At 28.4% G+C, this 12,439-nt stretch overlaps 1 protein-coding gene across 1 annotated transcript; it reads right to left on the minus strand.

Annotated features, from left to right (window-relative positions):
* Nucleotides 1-2,993: 2,993 nt before the first annotated feature.
* Nucleotides 2,994-4,390, minus strand: LOC126835922 (uncharacterized). The gene is made up of 5 exons (XM_050568802.1): nucleotides 4,274-4,390; nucleotides 3,963-4,204; nucleotides 3,739-3,838; nucleotides 3,592-3,654; nucleotides 2,994-3,203 (listed from the first exon to the last, which is right to left on the minus strand). The coding sequence occupies exons 1-5, from the start codon at nucleotides 4,388-4,390 to the stop codon at nucleotides 2,994-2,996; spliced, it is 732 nt and encodes a 243-aa protein (XP_050424759.1).
* Between the last annotated feature and the right edge of the window lie 8,049 nt (nucleotides 4,391-12,439).

Raw genomic sequence — 12,439 nt, forward strand, 5'->3', positions numbered from 1 at the left:
GACTAAGACGTCGAGTTATTATACTTTTTTTTTACCATTCAGCGTGCGTTTGTGTGTGTCTACAGGCCACCTGCACCGGTTTTTTTTTTTTATTTACTATTACAACCATCAGACGTCTGTGTTCGCGTCGTCGTCGTACAATGTTTCCCCTGCAGGCACCTGGTTTTTTTGCATTCACATCAACCGACGACTGTACACATGTCGTACGATGATGACCCCTACAGTTATACACGCTCACCGGTCCGTATAGGACGTTCTATCGCATCGTTAAATTATTATTATTATTATAATTTTTTACCTAGTACTCGGTGGTTTAAAAAAAAATAAAATGTTTGAGTTTGTTAAGACACACACACAATTTTATTCAACGATTGTAAATTACATTTTTTTTTTTTTATTCAAATATAATATCATGTACGTTAGTCCCTGGCATTTTCCCACGGTATCGTAGTTTCAAATTCGGATCGACGCCTCTTCTTATCTCGTCTTCGCTCATTTCATACCTCGGTGGCAAATACACTTCCAACGGGTTTTCAAAGCCCAATTGCACTACAATCACCGGTGTGAAACTGCTAAATTTCGTTTTCACCGATTTGAAGCCCAACACTTTGTACGGTACGTTAATCTGCAATTCTGATATATGCTGCCGATGCGTCTTGACATCGCTTTTTTGATTGAGTAGGTTGCTTGTAATTACATTCATCTGTCGAAAAAGTTTTAATTATAATAATGCAGCCGACAATCGAGTTATTATTTTATCACTCACCTCTGCGTTGTCGTAGTTTGCTTTATTCATCACAACCACCACCACTGGAAGTTTTCTTATGTGCGCTAAACTGGTCGTCACTGTTTGTACCGTATTCTTTTACAGTATTTATACGCATTTACACACAGACATCATCCGTTTACCGTTGACCAATCATATCGTTTTAAAAAAAAAACGCGCGCGCGCTGTTGCAACCATCTGTTGTGCACACCCACAGACTATGCATTATAATCATTGGACGCATCATGATTTGTCTAAACTTAGTTGTCCAAAGTTTAGCTGTAATATTTGACTCAGCTCACTTTGGTCAACTGGGCCTAGTACACCATCAAAACGACCGTTGTATTATTATCACCACCATAGACATTATAGCTAAATCTGTCATACCACATGGATACACACATTTTTTTCTTATCACTGATAACAATCTGTAATAACACGTGGATACACACATTTTTTTCTTATCACTGATAACAATCTGTAATACCACATGGATACCAACATTTTTTCTTATCACTGATAACAATCTGTAATACCACATGGATACTCACATTTTTTTTCCGCCAAAATTTTCTTATCACTGATAACAATCTGTAATACCACATGGATACTCACAATCGTCCATTTTTTTGCCACCAAAATTTTTCTTATCACTGATAACAAAAATTGATAACAATTTTTTTGATAAGGGAGGATCATCCTCGAGGATCACTGATAAGAGAGGATCATCTTTACCCAACTATACACTACTATATTATAATACAACAAAATTTCAATAAATTATTTATTTAAATATTTCTTTTTTCGAGCCTCTATAAAATGAACAACAAAAAATAACAATACATTCACCATCTAGTAGTCGCGAAGGTTTTATAGTTCACGAAAGCTTACTACACTTTATTAATAATAAAGTGTAAACGGGCCAAGTGTTAAGCAATACAAATAAAACAGCAGTGTTGCTCATGAAAGTAGGAGTGAAGTTTGGTTATGAACTAAAGAAATAGCAGACTTGGCCACAATGTAGATACCACTACTTTGATAGGCTGATATTTTTAAGAAGGGGGTCTAGAACTTGGCCTTTATTCACTGTTAGGTTTTTGTTGGGATATCATTCCTTTTTGTGAGCTTCAGTATCGAGGGCGACGTTTTTTTTTTTACGAGGCATTGTCTGTAACACATTGAATGTGTTATTATATTAACTACGTAGATATGTACGATATATATATATATATAATGTATGTATGTACATAAAACTACCCTTTGTAGTGAAGCTAGCATTTATACAAGTAGCCACTATAAATCTAGTTTAGTATTATAAACGTATAAACGAAACCTAAACGTTTAGGTGTACAATTACACTTCATAATAAACCACGTGACAAACGTAACAAGAACAAAGAACACTGCTACACTGCTATACATGTGGACACGAATTAACAAAGACACAAACTACGGCCAAATGATGGTTGACTAGAGACGTGGGCATCAACAGCGCCCTTTACCGGCTGTAGCGCGGCGAAGGTCATTAATCCCCACCTAGCGCATTAATTTTAAGGAAATTGCAATTTTAGGATTTTTCCCTTAACTTACACTATAAGACCCATTTTTGTGCCAAATTTCATGTTTCTACCTATACGGGAAGTGTATTATAATTTTGATGAAGAGTAAATCAGTAAGTCAGTAACAAAAATGCAAATTTTGAAATCCTCCCATTTTAAAACGGCTAAATATTAAGGCCTCAATTTTGGACAATGTCCTAAACTATTTAAGCTTACTTTAGGTTTCAAATTTTAAAGGCCCATCTTAAGAAGTAGCAGAGATATAAGAGTTAGAAATATCGAGTAAATTGGTTCACGTAAAGATACACCGTGCGCTCAGATAAGTATGTAATTTATAATTGAAATTTAATATAATAATAGCGTAGATTAAAAAATACATTATGGTGTAAAGTATATTTTATCCATGGTATATAAGTAATAAAATTATAATATTCTTTCTACTATTTCTTTCTATTATATTGTTTCAAAACAATATAATACGTTTACATCTTAAGAGCACCTGTAGGTACATACATATTTATGGTTTAAAAAAAATATATATTTGATGTAGATATTCTTTTAGATTAGTAACAGCAGATAAGTTAACAATATTAATAACTTAAAACAGTTTACTAGTTAAACAATAATAATTAATAATACATATAATTTTAACTAGTTTCTAAATTTGAATCATATATTCAATAATACATTTAAAAACGTGTAAAACTGTTTAATAATTACTAAAAACATAATTCTTGATGCTACTTTATTTTGAAATATAGCTAAATTTATAGTTAAATCTCTTTGTGTACGTTGAAACATAATAATTATCATTTTTTTGTATTGGTTAGGCATATGGTACCACGTCATGGCATATAACTCAGTAGATAGGCGCTTATGCTGTAAAACAAGAAAATAGAATTACACACCAATTCATCTTCGTTTATGAATGTTTGATTAATAGTAAAAAAACAGCCGAGGCGAGAACTTAGATAAAGTTCTCATTATCATATGTAAAAACAGCCTAAGTATGTATAGAATTTTTTTTTTAAATCACTGCCAGGGATGCTTTGATAATTCGGCAATAAATTAAGTACCAAAAAAAAAAAAAATCCTAATGACTGAACTAATAAATACATGTCACAGTTTAACCTTTAAAAAGTTGCCTAAATAACTCTTTAAAAAATAGGGTATGATGTCGTCTTAAACGTTTTAAAAAACAATTATTGAAAGTGTTTTTATATACCAAATGTGTTATATCATCCCCTAAAGTACATTGAAACCAAACCATAACAAGCCTAATCACTAATACTCCAATGAATTTCAATTTATATCCAAAAGAAGCGTCCACCTAAATAAAATCAAACGGTTGTTAAAACAAAAAAACAATACTAACTATCAACTTATAAATATTATAACTAACAGAAATATTTACTTTTAAAAGGCAATATACCACTATTGAAAATATGAATTGTACTGCAACTATTTCACCTAAGAGTATCCATTTGTAAAATTTCTTAAATTCGTCTAATGCCCTAGATTTAATAAAATCGTAAACATTTTGTTAAATTTTATGATACAATAAAACTAAATGATAATTTAGTACTAATATCACAATAAAAAAAAAAATGATCATACAAATATAAAATTTGTTTTTACTTTATAAGTGTCTGATGGTGACGAACACAATCGACGAAGTAGTCTTGAAAATGTTGATCCATTCTGTAATTAAACGCTTCCCTTATTCCACTTGTAAGTAAATTAAATTGTTCTTTTAATTCCGTTAGAAATACAATCATGTAAATATTGTACAACGTAATAGACACAAGTGTATAAGTAGAAGAGATTACTTGTAGTGTAAAAATAAACCCATAACTCCAAAAACTCTCCATATGTATTACCTAAAAGTAATACAGTATGCCTGTTTTAATAAGACTTTATAACACACAATTTTTAAAATTAGCACTTACGCTCGGCCAGTGAATGATCCAATGAGACCTATGATCCAATGGTACTTTACCAATATCATGTATTGCTGATAACACAGGGCCAATCGTAATACATATTAGGCAAGCTATTGTGCCCATAATTGAATATGATAAATATTTTTTGTTTTTGTCATAGCAATTATTAGGGTAAATTCTTCTTTTTAAGGACCAGTCAACAAATGTGGTTTGCATTGACCAAAAAGTAAATGCAATAGCGCTTTTATTAAAAAATAATGGCATTATAATCAAAGATTGAATTAATCCAACAACCGCGTAAAGGATCAGTTCCAAGCCCATATCTAATGATAATACGTTTTTTTCAGTCATCAACTTGAGGAGTGCACCAAAAAACATCTAATTAATATAAATTATAATTTTTTTATTCATATATGGTTAAAAACTAATTATGGGTCAGTCAATATAATATTTTTTATAAAAATCTTAAACCAATTTTTTGTTGTACATTTTTTTTCCATTAATTTGGATAAATTAGCTTAGAGTTATTGCGTTTAAACACGTCTATCTATCCTTTACTTAAAATATTTCCAATAATTTAAATGCTTATAACTTTTATAGTGTTTGTTAAAAACTGGTTAACGGTGTATATTAGTTCCAAGCCCATATCTAATAATACGTTTTTTCATCAATAGTCTTCAAAAGTGCCCCTAAACTTACCAAAACAATTTTTTTTCAATTATTTGTTTTATTTATATTTTATTAAAACTGTATGTCAAACAGTCGAAAAAAAAACTGATTTTTTACATTACTAACTTATTGAAATTAAAAAAACTAATAATATATATTATTATACTTATCAAAAACCAATTAAAACTTCCAGCGCACTCTACATGCTGAACATAACTATTGTATGGATGATCAGTATTTATAGCAAACGCGATCGATAAAAGCAATTTATAAGCCAGTCGTGGAAATCCCTTAGTCTCAACATGAGAATTCGTTGTTGTTGAAATGACCTGCGTGTTCATTGTTGTAGAAGTGTTGTAATAATGGTAAGTTTTGTAGAATAATATTTTTACCTACACTAGTTATTATTTTTATACCCGTTTTTATTTATAATATGCTCTTATATCTGAAGGTAGCAATTTTCCATTCTGTAGATATCATTTAAAGTCTTAACAATACTATATTTATATATCAATATATATATAATATTATGTATAAAGTTATTATATAGATAATTAAATATAACAGCTGTATAGCCTACCTGTCACGTAACTATTTTCACACATCTGAGTATTTATTTAAAATAGGTTGATTTAATTATCGGTACAAGAATACTGAGAATGTAAAAAATGCAAAGAATATAAAAAAGTTATAATATTATCACAGATTATATGAAAACAGATTGTTCACTCGGGCCTTTAACAATAGGATTGCAAATAAGGCTCTATGATTGGCCCGCCAAAATCAGTATGACCGTCTGAAGGGAATTTGTTTTTAAACGTGTTCGCGGGCTTTCGCTTTTGTTAAATAATTGAGTTAAACAGAATGTTTCTTTTGTATTTAACAAACATTTTATAAATATTAATAACCATAATGATAATAATAATAATTTAATAATAGTATTCTTACAATTACAGTTGTTTTATATTATCTTACGCACTATATAGTATGACTTATCCAAGGGCAATAATTTTAATTTCAATAATAAATTACAATTAATAAATAATAATACATTTAATAATAAGACATTTTAAAATTCCCAATAAGTAAAAATATAATGCATTATAAACAATAAACATAACATATCCATACTTATTAATATACAATTTTAATTATTTCTAACATAGAGAAATAGTAAGCTGTCCACCATAGGGCATGACAACTGACAGAGCATTAATCAACTATGAATAGTATTGACACGCAGTATTTAATTACATTGTTATTGTAAAAATAATATCAATTCAAAAATAATAAACAAAAAATAATTATAAATAAAATAATACAAATTATTATAAAAAAGTATTAAACAACTAAAAGTATTGCATATTTATATATCTAGTTATACGTGTTTTAATATAACCAATTTTTTATTTACTGTAATTCTATAGGCTACTCAGATAAAAGTCGTGCCTTTAAAAGTATATTTGGCGTACAAAATGCGCATACGCGCCTGCTAATAGGTTAAAATAAATAAAAAATAATGAACATGAAATAATTAGTAAAAATTAATAAATCACAAACTTCACATAAATAAAATAGTATAATTGTTAGTAAAATAGTATAAAAAACTGAAGTGCCGAATTGTTTTCCGTTTAACATGTTACGGATACATATGAGTTCTAACAACTGACAAATTTTCAACTTAAAGGTCCCAAAATTATAGCTTAAAAACAAAAAAAAACTTGTAACCATCCTAGGGGGTGGGAAATGGGAGTAATATAAATCCGACACCAGTCCATTTTTGGTCGTTTAAAAAAAATGTTTTGCCAGAACCATTTCCATTATTCTGAAAATGCAAACTGTATAAAAGACTTAGATGCTATTTTAAGTATTATGAATGAAAACAAATTTAAATATAAAAATATGTTTTAATAATTTTAATTTTTTTTGGTCAGAATAATATTGTCAACCAAAAGATCACCTTGTATAAACTACAGGTGATTCATCTGATGTAGGACATTCGTTTTTTCAGAAAATTAATTCCTTTAAAACTGTTTAAAAAATGTTAGTAATTGATTATTTATTGTTCATCAATCTGTTCATTTGCTATGAAAAAATGTATAAAATATATCATAAATTAAATATAAATTAGTAAATTACAGTCAATTAAAAATTACTAAATAGCCATGAAGTGTTTCTTTTTTTAGAATTCATTCACATTCCGACATAAAATTAATTAATTCCCATTCCTCATTCCTTAAAACTAAATGTAATACATTCATGATTGCATTCCTCTAAAAAGGAATGAAATCTAATAAATGCATTCTTTCCAACACTGATATATATATCAGTGTTAGTAATGAAATGTCTTTGAGATAATGATAGAGTGTTATCGACGGGATCAATATTATTACCGATATAACATTTATTATTTTTTTAACATTTAATATGATAAATACACAGATTATATGAAATAATCATATAATTTGTGATTATATGAAATTATATGAGATTATATGAAATAATCATATAATTTGTTGTAAATACAAGTTCGATAATTTCGTTCCGGCTGACATGGTCACACTGGTTTCGGCGGAGTGCTTATCAGCTCATTTTTTGTTTACATCGAGAGTGAACAATCTGTTTTCATATAATCTGTGATATTATTTTGACCATATTGGATACATTAAGGTATAGTACTACAGGTAAACTATTTCAGTAAAACATCAACAAAATATTAATAATTTTTTTTCCAAAAGAAATGATAACTTTTATTTATTGTGGGTTGTTGGTGGCATTTTACTTATATCCGAATACCAGTGTTCACAATTAAACAATTTTTAACAAGCTGATTAAAACTTTTAGCTTAAATGAAAAACACCACATTATTATTGAATTACTACATTTTTTTTTTCTTTATTCGTGTGGTTACACGTTAGAGCAAAAAGTAGCTGTTGAAAACAAAAAATAAACGGTAAATAATTAGTACAAACTAGGTTATTATATAAAAAAATTAGCCAAGTAAATTAGACAACGACCATTGAAAATCATGAGCAGTGTATGTATAATGTATATACCAGGGGTTCGGAACTAATTCCGGAACATGTTCCTTCATAAAAATTATAAGAGTTTTAAGTTAGGATGGGAGGGGAAGTGCGGTTTGGAAATGCGCGCAGATAAAAATAATCTTACATTCCTCCTTTCCTCCTGTCCTAAACTTAAAGCTCCATCACAAGTTGAGAGGGGGGTAAAAACAAAAAAAATTGTGAAAAATTGAGATCACATTGTATAACAACAATATGAAAAAAAAAATTTTTAATTTCCTATTAAACCCTATGAGATATTGAGTGGTTCATGATAAAAGAATCACCCTGTATATGCTGTGTAAAAAAAATACACTGAAAATTAATCATAAATAATTAGCCAAAAAAATATTAAATTAATATAAATTAAGTGTTTTTTAACTTTGCAAGTTTAATTTATGATTAAAGGACTGATGGTTTTGATGGATTAGTTGCATACATTTTTCTCAGTATGTAAAAATATATTATAATAGCTCTGTTAACTTTCACCATGTATATACTATATACATTTATGTACACTGAAAATAACATTGATTGTTATATTAAATGCATTAACTATAATCTTTTGGTAAATTAATTAACATTTAACTTAAATTAATTAATATTTAACTTACATTAATGTGTCTATTGTTTCTAAAATACCACACACAAAGAATAAAGTAACAAAAAAAATGTGCACCTTCAATAAACTCGAACGAAACAACATAATACGTAGAACAAATACATTTTGCTCCATTAATAAATTATTAATAATGACAAGGAACAATTACATTTTATTTGTTCCGGAACAAATATCAAAGGAACGAGTTCCGAGTATTTGCTCCGGAACGAATATCTCGAGGAACGAGTTCCGAGTATTTGCTCCGGAACGAATATCTTGAGGAACGAGTTCCAGGTATTTGTTCCGGAACATAAAAGAGAAATGAGTCAAATAGGAACAAATTCCGAACCCCTGGTATATACTATACACTGTCACAGTTAATACCAGCACTGAATAAAATCAATAGATGCAGAAAGAAAGTTGAAAAAGTCGATAAAAGAAATATAATTTAAGCCGGTCCTGAAAATAATTACATATAAGCCAAAAGTTCGTTGTTGTGGGAGTGACCTGAATATTCATCACTGTAGTTAGAGCGATTTATAGTTCTTTTCTTATTAAGCTATTGCAATTTTGAGCCAAAAGAATTATTAGTTTCGTATAATATATAGCTTACATTTAATCATCTACTTTAAGTCTATAGCGTATATATTATGTTTACGACGTTGACGGTTATGGCATAACCTATAATTATAATAAAATAATATAGAACATGAGTATACACGATAGTTTATACATATTTACTATCTGCCACATGATTATCATATTAATATTTTACTCGACAAGAAATATATGTTTCATATTTGAATCGATACAGAATAATAAAAAAACAACAAAATTTCATAGTCTTTAAACTTGCTTTGTATATTTTAACTATGTTGGATAGTATTTAAATGTTAACGTTAGGTCTTAATAACTACAGGTATACAGTGAAAAAAAGAACTCTAAAGGCTAAAATATCTTTATTTCTACCTAGAATGGATGAGAATTTTATTCTTCCTGATTTCTCGTAAATACCTAGCTGTAACCATAATTTGCGATATGCTAAGCTGGCAATAATAATATTGCATTTCGTACACTTAAATTAATTGTAGTTTTATTTTGCTTTTTATAAAATACAATGTGCAACTGCGCGGCTGCCTTCCGTAACTATAAGTGACAAAATTTGTCGTAAAATAGTATTAAAATGCAATAAAAAATGTTGTTTTACTATATTTCGTTCTCCGATAATGTGATGGTATCTTATAGCTATCGACAAAGGGACTCATCTAGTAGAGACCATTTTAACTATCATAAGATTTGTGGTACTTGGAGCTGGTGCCAATGGAGATGAAGAATAACATAATACTGGATTGGCGGCTCTACCGATGGCACATATGGTGCAAAAGCGTAGGGAGCAATGTGCAACGTATGATATGGTATAAGAAACAAAAGTGGATACACAATTAACTGAATACTTGTTAACAATTTACAATCGTTTTATACAAGCACGCACAATTTTCCTTTGCTGCCACAAGACACAAGCATGTTCAATAAGCTACAGTCAATGCTTAGAAAATGTCGCATTCGGACGATTACGACGAATTTATAGTACCTATTTGAAAAAATAAACAAAGCGTACAGCTCCATTCCTACACCAAACAACACTAATTTTAAAACGCTTTAATCGACTAAGGTTTATTATATAAAACATGAATATTATTGTTTTGTGTAAATAAAATGCTTTATATCTAGAAGACAGCTGCTCAGTCTAGAAATAAGAGGTATATTGTAGTATCACCGAATGTTACAGTTATGAAAACATTTTTTTAATGGAATGAAATTCTGTATATTATACGTGTATTATTTTATTTAAGAAGTTAATTAGAATCTCTTAAAAGGTACAAAAATATAAAAACAAGTTTTTTTTTAAATTCGACTGCATTTTTTATATGAATAATGTTGTCTTATAATCTGAGTTATTATATACTGTAGGCTAGTTTATTTTACACCAAAATAAAATAAAAAAAATAATGGATTATATAAAAAAAAATGAACAAAACAACCGAGTTATGAATAATAATATATTTTTTAAATATTTTTAATTTATAATAATGTATACAAAATTATCAAACAATAAATCAATTTTAAGTACTTTTAAGATAAAAATAAGAGAGTTACATTTATGATTGTAATTTGTAATATATTTAACCAACATCAGTATATACTATACTTTAAACACAATTATCTTTGGTGTAGGTTTCCTTTGATTAGAAGCAACAGATAACTTTACAGTACTAATAAGTTTAAAAAGTTTACTTGTTAAATATTACTAGTAGATATAGTTTTAGAATTTGAACTGGTTTTTGTATTTGATCATAATATATTCAACAATACATTTAAAAACGTGTAAAACTGTTTAATTATTACTAAAAACATAATTCTTGATGCTACTTTATTTTGAAATAGACCTAAAGGCATAGTTAAATCTCTTTGTGTACGTTGAAACATAATAATTATCATTTTCTTGTATTGGTTAGGCATATGGTACCACGTCATGTCATATAACTCAGTAGCCATGCTTTTATGCTGAAAATAAAAAAACATAGAATTAAGTCTTATAAATCATATTCGTTAATTTTTTTAATCTCGTTTTATAGTGTTTGAAGTCTAAAATATTTAATTTAAAAATATTTCACTACAAATATTGGGTTTGTATGAATTGTTCACTATCTGGCCCTACTGACTTACAAATATAAGCTTACTGCCAATTTAAGAGATGATTAGATAGCAGTATTATTATTTTTCAACGTGCAATCGCTATCATACATTGAAGTGATTAAACTTTTGCGTTCAATTAAGTGTAATATAAGTACAATGAGTTATGTTGTTTTCTTATTAGTTATTATTATAATTTATAATAAATAGACCCAGTGCCCAAATTCATAATGTTTCGGAATTTAGAAGAGACAAAAAACAATAATACTGTAATAAAAAAAATGTGCAATTATTGCAACTGGAAATACAGTAAAAGTACCACTGGTCAAAAAAATGATTTATTAAATTGACAAATGTGTCTAGTTAACTTCAAGACTGTAAACAAACAATTAAGTATTTTCAATGTTGCTAAATAAAAGTTTTTAATAATACAAAATATTATAAATTGTGTGGTAGTATTGTATTTGATAAAGTAATGTTGTATGTATATATATTATATTGTTCTACCCTCCCGATACGCCGACCGGTGCCGTCTTTGATAAACAATAATGGAATTTACCCGATCATCAGTCGCGTCAACGTCGTTCTCGGATTACTGCGAGGCATTTTTAATTGTAATATTGGTCATTTATTTACAATAAAGTTGAACGTGTTTTCTTGAACAACTGTATTTAAACATTAACCTAATTTTCCTCTGCCACATTAACCGCTGTTGTCTACAGTGGCGTAGACAGGAATTTTTTATGGGGGGGGGTTCATGGTTGGAAAAAAGAACTCATTTAATTTATTTCACTTATAACAACATTTGTATTTTTCTTGGCTTACTTGCCAATTCATGCAATACTTTTTCAGGCATTGCAAAAAAAAAAAAAACACTAAGTTGATTTAACTTTTTAACACTTATAAGTTACAAAAAAATATCTATTTTTCTTGGCTTTTTGGCAAATTCATCTCGATAATAGCTTAGAAGAGCTAAGCCATTTAGACGATCCTGTTTAAAATAAGTTAGATGATTTAAATACAGTTAAAAATTGTATATGATTACAATTTACCTCTTTCATAGTATTTCTAATGTATGTTTTTACTCTTTTTGAACAATTGTAATTTTTATATTGATAACTGATATGTGATAACAATTAAAACAAC

The sequence above is a fragment of the Adelges cooleyi genome, unplaced genomic scaffold, assembly GCF_023614345.1.
Source record: "Adelges cooleyi isolate 19-005CV unplaced genomic scaffold, UGA_ACOO_1.1 ACOO_flye_CR_arks_rails_tigmint_CR_PRNA_23, whole genome shotgun sequence".
NCBI lineage: Eukaryota > Metazoa > Arthropoda > Insecta > Hemiptera > Adelgidae > Adelges > Adelges cooleyi.

Coding starts and splice junctions, on each gene's coding strand:
- LOC126835922 (XM_050568802.1), bottom strand. CDS start 4,390: ATGGGCACAATAGCTTGCCTAATATGTATTACGATTGGCCCTGTGTTA. Junction 4,205..4,273: donor GGATCATTCACTGGCCGAGC/GTAAGTGCTAAT, acceptor TATTACTTTTAG/GTAATACATATGGAGAGTTT. Junction 3,839..3,962: donor CACCATCAGACACTTATAAA/GTAAAAACAAAT, acceptor TATTAAATCTAG/GGCATTAGACGAATTTAAGA.